Consider the following 18991-nt stretch of genomic DNA (forward strand, 5'->3'; position numbering starts at 1 on the left):
GGGAGAGCCGCTGCTACATCGACCCTGAAAACCTAATCTCAGTTAGACAGAAACTCATTTATCTACCAGCAGCTACACACAGGAGAGACAAGCCTGGGCAGAAGGCTGAGAGGGCGGCCATTTTGTGTCAGACTTGAGTTGAATTTCCTTTTTTCACAATCCCTTATCTTCTAACCCTGCATTGTGTGTGAAAATACTCAGTGCTCTCCTGCTTCACTCTTCTAATTTGTAGCTGATGGAGATCTGACAACAGCAGAAAGCACAGTGTGTAGGGGGATCAGCCAGCAGAGTGAGGTCATTTCTGGTGGTTACCTCTCGCAGAAGGTATGCAGGCAAGGGAGCACTTTGGGGTTGTCGTAGCGATCCAGGCAGATGCTACAGATCAGGAACTGCTTGTCAATCTGACGCACCACAGGGCTGGGGATGCTGGAGCCGTCACTGGCCATCCTAGAACTCTGACATGGGGGTCCGGAGTCGCCTCACCCAGCGCCCTGAGAGGAGAGAGGAGAGAGAGGGGAGGTTAGAGAGGGAGGGACACACACACACACACACACAGACACACACACACACAGACACACAGACACAGACACACACTGTCTGTCTCTCTCTCTCTCACACGCACACTCTTTCTCACATGCACATGCTGTCTTTTTCTCTCACATACTCAGTCTCTCTTACACACATACACACACATCTTTGATTTACCGCTCACTCTGTCCAACTACTGCAGTGTTGGGAGAACAGAAATGAGCTCAGTCGCTCATAAGGAACAGTTCCATTGCCTGAACCGACTTTTCAATTGGCACAGCAACGTTTGTCATTTCAGAATGTTTTCACAGCAACGTTTGCCATTTCTTTTCTTTTTCTCCTCAGGCTTCTAGAAGCATTTAGAGATGAATCAAAACAAGCCATGATAATGCACTGATGTACATCTAACATAGCTGTAACAGAGATGCACAGTACACTAAAGACTATGACTTTAACACAGAGATTCACCGCAGACTAATACCCATGACTCTAACACAGAGATCCACAGCACACTAATACCCATGACTCTGTCCCCCATGGTCCTACATGGAGACATCCAGGTGGAGAACAGAGTCTGCTGCTGGTTTCAACCCCTCCCCACCCAGACACAGTGGCAGTCTGGGACTCGTAGTTCCCAGAGCATGTCCTAGATCCACAATACCGGTAGCATCAGGCAGACTTTCTCAAAGTGGGTCTCTGAAAAGTTATTCAATGAGGTTAGGGATTAGGCTCATACTTTCTCCAAAGCATGAGCCTAGTGGAGTCACTTTAGTACTACAGAGCAGTGGCCTTTTACCTTAAGAAAAAGTTAACCTCCTTTACTCATGAAACACTGTCCAAATAAATATCCAATCAAAAGATAGAAATTCAAACTACCATGGCCAAACAAATGAAGATTTTAATGTATGATAGCATCAGCAATTTTACTCCATGACTAGCTAGAGGCAGTAGTAGCCTAACTTTTTCACGCATCATCATTTCCTCCACAAATTCTAAACTCTTTTCTAATCCGATGCTCAGAAATAATTTCCCAAATTAGCACACTCACATACCCAGAAAGAAAGGGCTGAACTGAACTAGACCCAAATAATGGATTTGATTCATGCTCTCTTTTTTATCAAGCAGGTCAGCTCCCACAAAAGGAAGACCCTTTGGGGAGATTTTCAGTTACAAAAATATATTCTGTTCCATAAAGTCTCTAAAAAAAACACATTGTCATAGCAACAATGGAGTGGAGGCCCAGTTTAAAGGTCCCATAATGTACACCTTTCCAGTGTTTTATTTTAGGTCCCAATAAGAAGACTTGTGTGTTTTGTGTGGTTTTAAGTACCAAAAACAATCTATCCAGTTTTACGTGTCCATTTTCTAGCACCTTTCATGAGCCATGTAGAGACTGTTTTAGCAACTGTACAGCGTTCCAATGATCCGCTGTTCCTATTGTCTGGCTAGCTCCAATGAACTGAACACCGTCTGTGCCGAGTGCTTGGATTTGTTCTTGGCCGTGCTAAAGCAAATGAGTGCATTGTTGTGCTGTCACAACTTCACATCCAAACAGCTCGTTTCAAATTTTCTTCATAGAAAGTATGTGGATATATTTGGGGACTGTGTCTTTTTGATACTTTCACATTCTTTTTATAGCTTCAACTCCTTTACAATTCACATAGCAAGGGAAATGTACTGGAATATGAAAATAATGCAATGCAACAAGCCAGCAAAAATAAAACAATAGCAAAGTTCTCGAAGTTACAAGTATAGTGCCTGATGAAAGATGTTACTAAGAGACGGCTCTTGTGCAACGAACAAAAAGCTAAAGGAATGCCAACCATCCCTCACCCCCTCCCCCTGAAAATAAAGTAGCACTCTATCCAACAGTTTGTTTCAAAATACGCCATGCACCCTAGCCTGCTATCAGGAGGAATGTGTGACTCCCCTCGCAGCACAGAGGCCAGGGTTTGTGGTTCACTTCAGCTGTCCTGCCCAGGAAGTGGTGTCCTGTCCGTTCATATGGGAGGAAGCGTGGTTCAAATACATTGACATTAAATGCAACCGAGAAATGACTATCCGCTCATGGAGGGCTTTTCACTTCCTGGGTCAAGCCATGACATCTCGCTGCTGCGCATGATGGCATTTGACTTCTCAGGCCAGCTGTTCAGGTGGAGTTCTTCAGGAGAAGACAGGCAGAAGTACACACTGAACAGAGCATTTACAGCAACCAAAGCAGAGGTGTATGTGCACTTCTCCCCAAATCCCTACAGGCCTAGAGATGGGAAGCACAAGCACTTAGTACGTTGCTCTTAAATATTTCATGCAGAGAACAGTGGTGTACTGCAAATTATGCAATACTGTAAGTAAGACCTATTTACAGTATCTTACATTGAGGATTTCTCAGAAACACTCCATAATATCATAATCAAGAAAACGGCTTAGGAGATTTATAGCTTTCTATCTTATCAAGATCGACAATTCAGAAAATCCATCATTACATAAGTCCTTACTTCATTGTTTTCTCTCTCTGCCAGCTCACCGCATTAAAACCTGCAAAGGTTTGTGGTTGCAGTAGTCAGCAAATATCCAGTCCTGACCATCAGTCGATGGCCCTCTGGTCATGGGTCATGGATGAAGCCAGACAGAGAGAGAGAGCACGAGAAAGAGAAAGAGAGAGTGAGGAACAGAGAGAATGAGAGAGGAGAGAGAGAATGAGAGAGGGGGGAGAGAGAGAATGAGAGAGAAGAGAGAGAATGAGAGAGGAGAGAGAGAGAATGAGAGAGGAGAGAGAATGAGAGAGGAGCGAGAGAGGAGGCTAATGGCCTATGGCTTCCTGCTGACTCACCCAGAGTTCCGCCAGCCCCTCACAGCGTGTTGACGGTCAACACAGCTTAGAGCTGCAGCCCTTCCACATGAGTGCACACACAGTATAAACACACACATACAGTACACACACATGCACAGACACAGTACAAACACACACACATACAGTGCATACACACGCACATGCAAACGTGTGCCTCAGTGTGACACTATGCTGTGTGTCAGGCCCACACACCATGCAAGCATATAGGCATGCGAACATGAACATGCGACGCACTCACACACACACGCACACACACACGCACACGCACACGCACACACACACACACACACACACACACACACACACACACACTTGCTGTTCCATACACCCTTCCAGTCCACCGCATAAGTCCAGCTCCCAGCTCACTAGCCATGACCTCACTTCCTGCCTCTGGATCCTGGCTCTAGAATATTAATCCACAGTCCACAACTCAGCACCAGGACTGCAGGTTCAATATCTCAACACTGTAGCTCACCCTTGCCCTGTTCGTTAAAATACAGTAACAACAAAAAAAACAAACACATGGCCAATCTGTAAAAATTTTCCAGATTAGACCCATTGAAATGGGGTCCTGAGGTAAGAACTATATATATATATATATATATATACACTCAGTGTGCATGTTATTAGGTATTTATCAGACTTATTCTTTAGACTTCTACTGCTGTAGCCTATCTACTTCAGAGTTATAATACATTGTGTGTTCAGAGATGCTCTTCTGCATTCCACCGTTGTAATGTGTTGTTATTTGAGCTACTGTCACCTTTCTGTCAGCTTTGACCAGTCTGGCCATTCTCCTCTGACCTCATGCCATTAAGAAGGTGTTTCTGTCTGCAGAACTGTTGCTCACTCATTTTTTATTTATTTAATTTTTTTGTGTGTGTGTGAAAAGGTCAGCAGTTTCTGAGATACTCAAACCAGCCTGTCTGCCATCAACAATCATTCCACGGTCAAAGTCACTTAGATCACATTTTTCCCCCATTCTGATGGTTGATGTAAACATTAACTGCAGCTCCTGACCAGTATCTACATGATTCTATGCATTTCACTGCTGCCATGCAATTGGCTGATTAGATAATTGCATGAATAAGTAGGTGTAATAAAGTAAAAATGTTCCTAATAAAGTGCTTGGTGAGTGTATAGTCAGCATATAAGACAGATTGCATGGGTAAAGACATCATGTTGTTAAAGTCATTATCATTTTGGTCACACAGGGACACACACACACACACACACACACACACAGACAGACACACACTGTCTCTCTCTCTCTCACACACACACTCTTTCTCACATGCACATGCTGTCTTTTTCTCTCACATACTCAGTCTCTCTTACACACATACACACACATCTTTGATTTACCGCTCACTCTGTCCAACTACTGCAGTGTTGGGAAAACAGAAATGAGCTCAGTCGCTCATAAGGAACAGTTCCATTGCCTGAACCGACTTTTCAATTGGCACAGCAACGTTTGTCATTTCAGAATGTTTTCACAGCAACGTTTGCCATTTCTTTTCTTTTTCTCCTCAGGCTTCGAGAAGCATTTAGAGATGAATCAAAAGAAGCCATGATAATGCACTGATGTACATCTAACATAGCTGTAACAGAGATGCACAGTACACTAAAAACCATGACTCTAACACAGAGATTCACCGCAGACTAATACCCATGACTCTAACACAGAGATCCGCAGCACACTAATACCCATGACTCTGTCCCCCATGGTCCTACATGGAGACATCCAGTCTGCTGCTGGTTTCAACCCCTCCCCACCCAGGCACAGTGGCAGTCTGGGACTCGTAGTTCCCAGAGCATGTCCTAGATCCACAAAAGTCACTTAGATCACATTTTTCCCCCATTCTGATGGTTGATGTAAACATTAACTGCAGCTCCTGACCAGTATCTACATGATTCTATGCATTTCACTGCTGCCATGCAATTGGCTGATTAGATAATTGCATGAATAAGTAGGTGTAATAAAGTAAAAATGTTCCTAATAAAGTGCTTGGTGAGTGTATAGGCAGCATATAAGACAGACTGCATGGGTAAAGACATCATGTTGTTAAAGTCATTATCATTTTGGTCACACAGATTGGACACATCTCAATGAGCAAAGAAAAAAACAAAAAAAACTGCCCTGCGGTGCAATAGGACCTCAACTGAACTTCAGACTACTCTCCAGCGTTGTCATGGAAACACAGAGTGCAGTGAAAGGCCAGATATGATCACACTCCCCTTGTCCCAATAGTCCAGTACGACACATTCAGGTGGCATGATTTGCAGGCATACCATGTCACTGTGAGTGAGATAAGAGCCAATTCTCTACTACAGCGCAGAAAGAACCTGAGCCATATGGTCAAGAACCGAACACAAGACACGGCCTGCTGTATAAATAGTGTGACTCCATCCAACAAACGTCATAATAGAGAATGAAACAAGTCAATCTGTACACCTGGAAACAGCACACCCAGCTGTGTTTGTAATGAGTTACTGCAAGTCAAAAAGCAAACAAAATTAAAATCAAAATATAAAGCTGACCATAGAATGTTGACTCTGTCTGGGAGGGGCTGTTTTCTAGCTGCTGAGATTATCTGGATAAAATCCAGCGTTGATCTCATACGGAAAAGTAGAGAAATACCAAACAGTCTTTTACATTTCATTGGCTTGTTTATGGTTCCCTCGATGGTGTTTTCATGTTTTTAACACCTATTCGGCAGATAATTAAGATGCCAGGGCAGTAAAGTGACACTCTTCTGTATGAGTCATCCAGGGCTTTGTTCTGCTCTGATGTCACCCTCAGGCAGGCCGTGGCAGTCAACACGCTGTTTAAGCTGCTGCCCATAATCGCGGTCAAAACAATTCCGGGAAATGAAATGCATCTGGATGAATCATAACGTCCATGAAAAGGCGACGCAGGACAGAATATAATATGAGAGAAAATAACTGCAAGGCCACAACGAGAAGGACAAGAGAGAGCCATCGACATCAGAAGGCCACAAATACCCAGGCATTCTCACGGTCAAGTCTAAGGACACCAGGAGCAGGGGAGTTAACGGCCGTGGGATGGATCCACTTTCAGTCTGAGCATGTACACCCAGAAACCGCCCGTATATTACGCCACGTGAACCCTCTGTCTGACTGTAGGCAATGGGCGCTCCTATATGCGGGGACACGATTCTGACCTCACCAGTGGAGATACATTACCGTTATCGGCTACATCGTTTATCTTACAAGCTTCAGTGAGGGAATCCCTCTCCATACTGGGGGATAAATCAGACATTCAGCACAGCATGGTCTCTCTCACACCTCTGTGTGCTTTCAGCCAGCAAACACAAATGGAAATTACATACAGCACTCACTCAACTTACAAAACCCAGTTCCAGAACGTAAAAGTCCTCCCCACCTACTATTCTGTTCCAATCACCTGGTTTGGCTCATTTGCACAACTCTTCAGCCAGGAGGTAGAACTAATGAGTGAAATCAGCTGACACACATGGAAGGACCTTTAACTCTATGATCCCTGGTCTGCCCACCTCTGCTTACAGAAGCATAGAGGTAACACTACAAAAGAGATTCCAATCACTCTCTCCCACTCAGAGAGTTTAACTACATTACAGCTACTATCACACTGCCTGGCTGCACTCCTGCACTGCATTCTGGGAAAGCGGGGGAGGAGTGAAAGGCACGGAGTGGACGGGGGGTGATAAGGAATTGGGCCGCCCGCCTCGGGGAGCCCAGCAGGGCAGGGAGGAAGCCGCTGGACCGCCGGGAGATGAGGCAGTCACCCGGACCCGGTGCCGTCCCACGCAGAGGCACACAAAGCAGCGAGCTGTCACCTTCTGCCAAAAGCGCTATTCATAACCCGCCCTGCCAGGATTACATCACAGCGGCCTCAGAGAGGTGGGCAGAAACAGGCCACACCATTAGAATTCACGGCACTGTGTCTGTGCGGAGGCCTGGAGTGCACATTTCCTAACTGTGTCCCGCTCTGTGGACCACGTCGAGATCAAAACTCACCTTTCACAGGCAGCCACCCCTGGAAGAGTTGACAGGACTTCTTAAGCAGAACAACCTCACTTCACTGCAGATCACTTCTTCACTACCGAAGGCTAAACATTTTAGACGAGATTAAACGGCAGAGCAGAAAAGGCTGGTTTGTGGTTACAGGTGGATTATTTGTTGAGAAAGCACTGAAGATCCTAGCGTCTGAGTCCAGGTTGAGTTGGTCAGTGCGTGCCTGCAGAGCACTGAGCTCAGCCCTTTCCCAGAACAGCTCTGTCAGTAAAAATCACCTCTGCACCCACAGGCCTGTCAGTAAACATCGCCCCGTCACCCACAGGCCGGGCCTCATGGGCTGATGACAGTGACGCAGACGCAAACAGCTGGCACTTTCAAAAGTAAACAACGGGTTGGCTGGGAGGTGGGCGGTCACGTGACATGGTGGGGTCTCGCCACCAATCTGGAACGGTTCACAGACAGGCTCCTAAAATGTCTGTTCTGAGCACGTGTGCCGATATGGAGCTATGGTACTGTATATCTGAAGCGCTGCAGAGCTGTGGCCTGTGTTCTCTCTCACCACAGGCATTTCACACAGTCCAAAACCAAATCTCTCACCTGTCCGACAGAGGCACTGCTTCACTGCACATACGCATGCACATACACACAGAGAAACACACACCATACACTCACACAGACAGACACGCACATGTTCGCACACCCACGTCCACATCACACACACACATGCACACACACTCAAAAGTGTACAACAAAAATGTCCTGCAATCTCTATTTTAAGCATTTAGCAGATGCACTTAACTAGAGGGACTTACACAGACTAAATTCCTGTTTTTACGTACAACTAGAGATACAGCGGGTTATTAATCAAAGCCATTCATACTACAATTCAATGGCAGTAAAATAATATGTTTCATGTTGAACAGTTGTGCGATAATGTACTACTACGAGAGAGTTACAAGTATCTGAATATAAAAGTACCATTTCCCAAGCATTTGTTACCAGGCAACATCAGGGGTTCCAAGTAATAGCACTTCAGAATTACTATCATCACAAAAGCCATTATGCATGAATGACTGGCATCAAGTCCTCCCACAGCTATTACAGTAGCACACAGAAAACACAGATTAAAGCCATCAATCAGGAATGCATGAAAAACACTGGACAACTGTGGAGGCACTAAACTACACAGCACATTATTCTCAAGTGAATTAAAAGAACCAAAAAGATAAAAATGACACAACCTCTCTCAACTTTGAATGTGTTTTGTGAGATTAACCATGATAGGATTTTTCCAGCCTGCACTGTCCTAGATTCTAATGTTCCTGCTCATTACTGCAGCAAATATTATTGGATAGAGCTGTAGTTAAGTCCATCTGAGACCAATTTTCTCCTCAAGCCTTTGTTCTGGTCTTTGGTGAAAGTGCTGAGGGGAAAAAAAACACAGTATCTGTAACATGGAGGGATTCAGTGATTTAAAAGAACAACGCATTAAAATGACAAAGGCACAGTAATTTGTTTTAAAGGGATGATGACACTAAGGAATAGAATCGACTTGCACAAAGAGCTTTGGTGTGGATGATTGGTAGGAAAATATTAAAGCCTGCTGTCTCTCATTGCAGCAGGGAGACTCATCCTTAGACATGAGTGAGCCCATCTGAGAAAGGCTGCATGTTAGCTCTGTAGTGACTACAGCTAACATGGAGCACATCCAAAGCCTCCAGGCATCCTCAAGGATGGGGAGGAACACTGCAGCATCAGTGATCTTATCGTGTGAGAGCAGTGCTCAGGAAACAGAGTGTTTGCAGGTTCGAGTCTACAGAGGGACAATGCCGATGTAGAACAAAGTAAAATACTGGAATTTATCAGTAAATGCAGTATCAATATGTAGGAATGTATTTAATTTGAGTTGTACAGGTTCGGAATGACAAAAAAACGGAATAAGCAGGACAATGTGTGAGTTTTAAAAAGCATTCATTTAAGAAATAAATAGGTCCTGTGCAGCAGTGGGAAACTATTTGAAAGGCATGTATAAGAGAAATTTAGCAACAGTAATAAGTGTTTGAAGTTTCCCCAAAAAACTGTAAAAAAAATCAGTGGCAAGTTGCCGTGAAGAACAAATTCTGAGTAAAATGCATTGATAGGCTGGAGCATTTAATCACTTCAGTACAGCATGGGACTAAAGAGCATAAAGCTTTTTGTCTGTGACAGAATGTTGTTAGAAACAGAGACTGCTTGAATTGCATTACTAAAATAATAAAACGGGTTTACAGTGTGTTTTCATTTCTTTAAAGTCTGTTTTGTACAACATGCTGTGCATTGATGTTTGAGTCTTTGAAGGAGTGCCTGTTGTCTCTGTCAACATTACTGCAATGGGGGAAGACCATTCGCCATCAACACAGTACAGTGCCGGTCAAACATGACTGCAACAAGTGACCATGGCGGGAATCTTCATTCCAGTGCATTTCAGAATCTGTATACAGTAGGCTACAGTGGCTACTGTAAAGGTAAAAATGCTTTTAAAGGTGTATACAAATCATGAAGGCTATGTTAAGGTTGACAATGTCAAAGCAATGGGCAGAATCACAGAAGCCATGACACCCTTAACTTCTGTGACAAACACCCAGCAATAATTATAACAAAGTTATCATCGGCCAATTAATGTGACTTAATAAACTCAGAATGACATGGCCTTGGATGTAATTCTGAGTTCATTACATCCAATAAACATCCTGCTGTAGAATTAATTTCTGGAAGGAAATTAATTCTACAGCAGTATCTGGTGCATGATTAATGCGGAAAATATGAAATGGCAAAATACAATGAACAATATCATGCATTTTTAAGTCAATACAATATATAAAATCAATATATATAAAAATCTAATTTCATGAGTATTACGAAACTGTTCTTCAACTCGACTTTAATGCTAACAATGGAAACCATACGCTATCATGAGAACTTCACCCGGAAAACATTTCCCCACGTTCCATCCTCAGCCTAACTGATGGAATGGCACATATGGACATGGTTTACAGAGCTGTTTCCAGTCAAATCTTTTCAGAAAAATTGTGTGGATAATCCAGGCATGCTTCAGCTTCACATCCCGTTTTGATCTTGTTTTAATCTCTCACTGTTATGAGATTCATCTGCAGGACCATATTTGTTATCGTATAGGGTGTGCTAAGCCCACAGTCTGCCTAAGCTGAATCCATAGCAGAAGGGGTTAGGACAGAGGGAGGGGAGGCACTCTGGCAGAATTGCTGAGGACAGAAGAGCGCTGTGCCGGACACCCCCTCCTACCCCCTCTGTTCAGGCTGGGACACATGAAGAGCTGACCCCCGCGGGACAAGCAGATAATGAAAGCATGTCAAACCCAGCTCTGCTGAGCAGACAGCGGCAGCCATACAGGAAATTACTCTGCCGTGCGTTCGACAGAGACCAGAGTCCCTCACAATTCAGGGGCTGTGGAACTGACAACTGCATCATCTACTGTCATTTCTATCCCAGAGAATGATCTATATGACATGCTGGATGCATAGGATGGGAAATACTCTGCTGCGATGGCTTGGGGTCATGACCCCATGACTAGATTAGAGCATGCTGCTGCTCCAAGGGGGAGGGGGCAATCCTCATGGAGATAGAATATGTAATACATCGTAAATATATACATTATATACATATGTCATTTTTTATTTCAATTCCAGAAAGCTTCAATTTGTATATTTTGATAATTACATTTTTGGTATACTCAATTTCCGTACAGGAAATTTCAATAAAAATGCAACATATTTTCGATTCACTCTTCACTAATTACTGAGCAGCCCTCAAGGAAATTCCTGCCTGTCAATCATGTGTCAAGATAACTCAGCTCCCCTACAACTGTTTTAGCACACAGTATATAATACTCACACACATTCCATACCAACCATGTGTGCAGGACCCATTGGAAAATAGAAGCTCTTCAGAAACACTCACTGGCAAGCTCATATCTCCAATAAGCTATCAACCAAAAGCTGCTAATGAAGACATGATTTAAGTCATAGTTTGAGGCATGGGAGACTTATTTAGCAAAACAAAACAAAAAATGAAGACTGCTGTCATCTTTTCTCTAGCTGGACCCCTGAAGGAATTTAAATGCAGGTCCTATAGGGGAATTGTTTGTTGGGTGGGCAGGCCTAGGGGGTTTAATGAAGCAAGACACATAGTGTAACAGATTATCATAATTGGTATAATTAACTTCCAGTTCAATGTCCACACTGTAGTCAAAAACTACAGAAATTTACAGATACAACAGCCCTCCAGATTAAGGCCTGCTCATAATATATGAAAAAATTATTTTATCATGAATTCCCCTTTTCTGAATAAAATTTTTCTTATCGAATAATACACAATAATTTATCTCACAGGAAAATATATCACTGACTTGCTAATGTACAGACAATGATGTCTGTAAACCGAAAGTCCCATAAACATGTTACAGAATTCAATGTCTCCAAACCCATCCTACAGTCAAGAACATTGAAGTATCATGGCCAAAAGTTCTTGCACTTAAAACACTTCCAGGAAGACAGCAGCAAGTTGCTGGAAAATTGGCCACCTTAGCATAGCAACCAGGTAACAAACGTGCTTGCGCACAAAGCAGTTATCAGACCTTTTATAAGTGTGAGAAGGGGAAAAACAGCAGGTCCCTGGTGTCTCGTTTGCCTCCCTTGTGCGTGTGGAGGTTCAATTTCCTCGCTCTCCACAGGCCTGGCAGACACAACATGCGACACACTCAGGTTTTAAACCGATACTTATTGTAGGAGAGCTTTAAGAAAACGCAGATGCTAGCAGCCCAGCCAAGCAGGTTTTTCTGCAGGTATAAAAGATCTCAGGAACCTAAACCGTGAGACTGCCGTGTCAGCTGTTTCCTCCTCTCCATCATCGTCTCTTTTTTCGCACTTCCTGCTCTATTGCGTAATGTCTTCAGGGGATATAAGAGAACTGCTGCAGGCCTGGCTTGCTGTGACACCTTCCTTGCACTTGTTATTCCTGTACCACCGAGTTACCCTCATCTGTAATGCAAATGTGTATTAAACACCACAAATATGTTTTAACTACACATTACAGACTTATTTTGCCACCATTTCCCAAAGCAAGAACATGCAGTACCTTTAGGTTGTCACTGTGCCAGCCATGCACTGCAATGAAAAAGGTCATCACGAGATAATGTGAAAACACAGCCATCCAGTGTTATAACCATGAAGTCAGATCATTTAAAAAGGTTATTCCCTGGTGCTCATGCCCCACACCGCACCCACACGCAGTGTTAAGTCTTGTGGGCCTGATAAACACTCCTCAGACCTTCAGGTCAGATGCAGAGCCCTCAGTGCCAGCTCATTAAGCAGAGTCAGTGTGACACCCAGATATCGCTTTCATCAAGACTTCAGCCTACACGCCGCAGAGCGACCTATCTGCGCAGCCTGAGCCCCAACACGCATGACGGTCTGCAGTCTGCCCGCAGAGATAATCTCCCTAAGCTCCCTGCAAATAACGAAATGACAATTACCACACGTCTGCTTTAAACGGCATTAACCGGCGCGTTCCGACAGAGCGGTACGAGCGGTGGGGATCAGGGTCTGCTGGAGGAGCCGCGCAGGTGGCATGGAGATGGGGGGGGGGGGGGGGGGGGGGTTTGGTGGTTGGGGTGGCTGACGTGGCGTCTGCAGACTATGCTCCCTTTCACGTGGCACACCTGAACCCAGGCAAGGCTGAAAAAGGCCCTGGATCCAAAACTGCACCAGGAAAATGACCCCTTCAATAATACACATAGCAAGGGTTGGAGTTAATATGTGCATGACTTATATTTGATTTATATGTGTGTATTTTACTAATGTAATTGATCAATATATATCCATAGTATATAATGAATTACTAACACAGTTCAGGTGAGAGAGGCCCTGGACTGGTAAGTTCTGCCCAAGCTCTCTCCCAGAAGCAATAAACCTAACTTTATTAACTATATTTGGGGGACTAGAAAAACATAACACATGATGATTTACTAAAAGTGAAAATAAACAAAAGTGATGTCGTACAGTATGAATGACATGAATGGTCAGAGGGACTGCCCCTCTGTGGGACTTTGAACATAGGCCTGGTTCTGTGAACCGTCACCCCTTCTGCAGACTAGATTATTCACAGTTCCTGCCTCATACCTCGTTCCAGCCTCTACCAATGCTCTGAGTTTGCCCCACTAATGAAGTTTGCCCCACTTATGAAGAGAACAAAGTTCTTTAGCTCAATATTAGATTGACTTACTTATCCATTTATTTTCAAAAATTTGAACCAGTGTTCTCCCAGCACAGTGACTGGCAGAATAACTAACTGAAACAAACTCCCAGTTAAGGAATGACAAACATCTCATCTCAAACTAACAGTACAATATAGCTTTTTTGAATGCGTGTGACATGACAGCAATACCTGAAAACAGCAAACAAAAAATGCAAATATGCTGAGTAGACTACTTTCATCTGATGATTGCTGGGCAAAGTAGCCATGATAGAACCAAAAGCTCTAGAAGCTTCTACAGTAAGTGTCTAATTTGCATTCAAATATTTTCGTACAAGCATATTTGACCATTTGGGCCAGCCGTCAGCCACTGGCTAAAACAGCTAGAGATTGCATCACTCTTACATCCCCTATGCACACCTAATTTATGTCATCGATTCAAAAGAACACTCACAACTACACAAGTTAAAGGATATAATACAAAGCTGTGTTTTGAGCTGTCATTACTTCATGCACACAGCACACAAATATCTGTGTAGTTCAGACTGTGTGGCAGATAAAACAATTAATTTGCATTTATCCAATGTTATCTTTATTAAGTCTCAACAGTAGTTCACTTATTTTCTTATACATGATGATGAATGACAGTTTAGATTAATGGCTGATTTTATTACCTGGTTTTCTCAATAGTTGTGTCAGCTTAAAACACATAAATACAACTTCATAAAGATTAGAGATAAGATTTTATCACATGGTTTGGCTCGTACATGGCACAGATGCTTCTTACGTCTTACAAGAACAGAGCAGTCCCCTGGCGCTCACCACACCTGCTCTATAAAGAAAAACACACTCGGATGTTCGCTGTACCAAAACCCAGAGACACGCAGGGTGCCTCAGCAAGAAGCTGAGATGGCGTCACATTCGCACCTGCCAGACCCACCCAAGCAAAGTTCCCTTTGCCCACTGCCCCTGAACATCACACACGGAGTATATCTCAGCCAAGGGAACTGCAATCAAATCGCATGTCTGTGCCAGAGGCAGATTATACGGGTGCAAAAAGGCTTCCTCATGCCCGTACCAGAAACAAGGAGTACTGTCTAAACCCATCTCTATACCTCTCTTCTCCATAGACAGACAGAGAACGATGTTATCTAGATGCTGTCATTCCCCTTCAATCTTTCTCTCCCCCTCTCTCTCTCTGTCTGTCTCTCTGTCTCTCTCTCTCGTGAAAGCAGAAAGCACTTACTTGGTCTCCATAGCTGCCCTGGTGCACTCTCACGGTAAACGGCAGACAGGGGAGGGAGATAAATTGTGGAGGGCGCCCTGTCAGAGAGATGGTCCCATTTCTCAGCGTTTAGCTAGCGCGTGTGTGAGGCTCCAGTGTCGGGTTACAGAAACACAAACACTCAGCAGCACTAGTCCTGGGAGGGGGGAGGGGCTCTACCGGCAGAGGAGGGGCGGCGGCCAATCAGACGGCTGCTCCAGGCTTGTGGGCAGATCCGCGTGTCCCTCTGCCTTGGTCCAGGGCTGGAGGCCAGCACAGCGCAGAAGCAGCAGTTTCTCTAGATAAGGGTGGGGGTCGGTTGGAGTGGGGGTGGGGGTGGGGGTGAGGAAGGCCTGGCTGGGGACTGGCTGCATGCACACTCATGCACACCGACCCTTGTTTTACACATCCATCCTGCACAAGATCAGATGGTAATGTTTAGACCCTCAGAACCTGTGTTACAGGAAATTCTGGGCCTCTTTTAAACCGAAATCCAAGCCATGATCTCACCAGTTACCGATGCATTAAAATCTTAAAGCAACCACAATGGACATTTTTCAATTGTAAAAAAGCAAAAACAGCATGTGATCAACACCAAAAGGGCAGCAAAAATGTGGATTTTGATCCCAGTGGGAACAGCTTGCAGCTGACTGCAGCAATCTCATGGGTCACTGTTATATTTTCTATATTTAAAAATCGTTATTCTAAGCATAAGGCAGTAAAAGCTTAAGACATTATCACACCCACTTGTATCCACTTGCAAACTGTGAGGTCAGCGGCAGGCTTCACAGCTGGAGAAGAAATGACCCAATGGCATTACAAAGCATCATTATAAAAAAAATATGTACAAAATATATGAAATAATGCACCCATACAGTTCACATTAAAACCCAAACTGCAAAGCTGCTTCAAACTGTGAAGTGCAGGTCTGTTACATAAGCAGCCACAAATGCTTGGTTCAAGTGTTGAGCCCACAGATCTGTGGTTGAGTCCCATTGGTTTAAATTCCTCTAAGCCCACGGTTGGTGTTGGTTGGATTCTCACAGCCAGTAGGCCTGTCACACACACACACACACCAGCTGACTCTTCTGCATTCACTGGGCCTCACTTTGTCACACGGGTCTTATTGCGGTCACAGCTATCAACCAGGAAACAGACCTTAACCAGATACCAACCAGGAAACAGAACTTAACCAGATACCAACCAGGAAACAGGTCGCAACCAGCGGTTGACCAGGAAATGGACCGTGACCTTTGAGGCTCAGCACAAGTGCAGTTGGTTATTCAGTGCAGTTATTCAGTCTACACTGTCCTTGGTCTCCGACGTGTGAATTTTGTTAAAAAGTGTTAGTTTTGCCACACTTTTTTTTGTGACCACCAACCTGTAGTAAGAAAACCAACACTTAACACAGCAACACAACTTGATAAACTACAGTCAGAAGATTAAACACCCATGGCCACCATTGTTCATCGCCTTCATGCAAGTTCATATTTAGACTCCATATTCAGTTCAGTAATTTGGGTAAGCCCTTCAGGGACCGGATTAAAATCAGTACACTGGCAGTACTTTCATTATCTGTCCTAGATACGAAGGGTTGCTAGAGAAATGCTTGACTATTTCACCAAGCATATCCAAGCTCCCACAGATATAACCGAAAACATAATCAGTATGCATGAGACAACCTCAAAGCTTTGCCCTTTCACAAGTTATGGGGTCCCTCATAAATAAAGTGCTTTCTTGTTTTGTCGCAAGCAGCCCCAAGAAGAATACTGTAAACACACAGATATGCTGCCATGCAACCTGGGTGACAATAATTCCTGAAAGAAACAGGAAATGGTAAGATGCCAGGGGACGACTTGTACAGTGCAGATATTGTTCCCACAAATCATCTGTGGCCTTAAAGAAACCTGAACTCTCGGTCTGAACCTCCTGTTGTGTGGTCTCCCTTACAGAGTAATGAGATGGCAGTAATAATCAGTGAAGTCTAGCAGGGCTTTAACCCGGACAAAGGAAAAACAGTTTGGCTATTTTTCAGAGAGATTAAGCTAGATTGATAACACAGGCTTTAGCAAAAGCTGCATTCTTGAAAATTAGGCACAATTAGAAGCCACTGCCTCAAACTCTCTTGATATGATGCATGGTGTTTGCTGGGTAGAGCCAAATCGACCAGGAACTATAAAGTAAAGAAAAGGTAACGCTAAGCTAAAAATAAGGGTTAGAGGCTAACAGTAGCTAAAAGGCTTTTTTCTTGTAAGTTGACTGCATCTCAAGCTGCCACCTTCAATGCAGAGAAAATAAGAAACACGCCCTACCTCAGGCCCTCTCATCACAAAATTTGGACAGAGCCTGACAGACACACACACACACACACACACACACACAAACATATACAAACACGCACGCACGCACGCACGCGCACACGCACACGCACACGCACACGCACACACACACACACACACACACACACACACACAGAGCGAAGCAGTGCTTGCAGCATTGTCTGCTACCACCCGGATTCTGTATCTGAACTATTTCTGGTTAAACTGGTTTGATTTTATTTATGATGATGAATCACTATTCATTATTGCAAAAGACTTGTGTGTGCATGGAACTTTGCATAGGTCAGAATTGCATCCTGCATTGATTCAAGAAGGAATGCAGTTTATTCGTCAATAAGGGACCCCGTATTATAAGGGATGGGTGGCTACCCTAAATGCACCACTAGTGATGAACTCAGGATTCACAATGCAGCTAAATGCATTTCAGCCAACCACAACAATTCTACAAGGCAGCGACTGAGAATGTTGAAGATTGGACCAATGGGAAGCCCATCCCTGTTCGGACCTGTAGCCTAGAATGGCCTGTTTCCATCAGAACCCACCTCTCAGATCCACCAATGAAAACTCATCCAGAGCGCAGCCTCACACCCCTATTGCACCAACAGATACAGACTGCAGAATCAATAGCCACATACAGTAGGGCTATCTTCCCCATTTAGTGATAACAGAGCATCACCAAGAGGGAAAAAGCACCTCGGAAGCCTGATATTACTGATTAAATTAAATATGATTGCTCATTGTATAATTACAATGTAAGTCCCCTTAGTGTATTGTTCACATACTTTAGACTTGTGTTTTCCAACCCAGGCCCCTTAAAATTAGCAACCAATTCAGCCACAAAAAAGCACGAGAGGGGCCTTACAGAAACCGTTAATTACACAATTAACTGCTGAGTCACAACAAAAAACAGATTGTGTGTCTCTCTCTCCAGGACCGGGCCTGGGTAACCCTGCTTCCGACCCCACTGTGCACTTCTACTCCATGAACCAACGATCCTGAGTGCAGATGAAGCGAGCAGACACTACATGAGCCAGCAAGCCCATACTGCACACGCAAACGTAATGTCCAGAGACGTGTCCGAGCCACATGCCCCAGTCTGACTGAGCACTGCAGGCACTCTGTGCAGGACAGATGAGAGCTAGCATCAGTGAGCACCAGGACACAGGGGGAGTTTTAAGCCTGGTTTACCCCCAAGTCATTAATCTGTCTAGTCCCAAAGGGCCTTTCTCTTTCTCGCTCTCCCTTTCTTCCACTTACCATCTCTCATTCTCCACCGAGGATGACAGTGCAGTTCCTCCCTTTTGTCCAGAGTCAGGAAGGGCTTACAGAAAGGGAGCTACCATAGTTGAATCCTCTTACTCGAGAACATATATTGTACAAAAGCACTTAAAAAACCTAAAATCATAGAAATAATCTTATCTGTTATTCTAGGGCTGTCTAGGGTCTGAAAGCTGGTTTACAAGTTTACTACATACATGGCAAAAGAGATTCTAACCAAATTGATTTATAGGAGTGAACTAAAAACAGTTTATTTGGAACAGATGCATGTTTTTGACCTCAAATTAGGTAACATCAAAAGAGACACCACCTGACAAACAGCTTCAATCAACTGGAAAAAGCTCATTTGCTCAATATCATAAATCCTGCTGGCAGCCCCAACAGCCACCCCGCTCCAATGCCCACACACATACACGTACACGCACGCACACAGACACACACACA

At 44.1% G+C, this 18991-nt stretch overlaps 1 protein-coding gene across 4 annotated transcripts in view; it reads right to left on the minus strand.

The window, feature by feature from the left end:
- The window catches only part of trim2a (tripartite motif containing 2a), a 39245-nt gene that overhangs the window by 13579 nt on the left and 6675 nt on the right, over positions 1 to 18991 (minus strand). For 2 of the 4 annotated variants that reach the window (XM_061245605.1, XM_061245603.1), the window contains exon 2: positions 313 to 491. In XM_061245605.1, coding sequence (XP_061101589.1) covers positions 313 to 446 — 134 coding nt within the window. In that variant the 5' untranslated portion in view covers positions 447 to 491. Of the gene's footprint in view, positions 1 to 312; positions 492 to 7399; positions 7569 to 14912; positions 15055 to 18991 lie in introns of those variants that run through there. The other 2 variants (XM_061245602.1, XM_061245604.1) reach the window with 2 other exon arrangements.

The sequence above is a fragment of the Conger conger genome, chromosome 6 (genome assembly GCF_963514075.1).
Source record: "Conger conger chromosome 6, fConCon1.1, whole genome shotgun sequence".
In the NCBI taxonomy this organism is placed as follows: domain Eukaryota; kingdom Metazoa; phylum Chordata; class Actinopteri; order Anguilliformes; family Congridae; genus Conger; species Conger conger.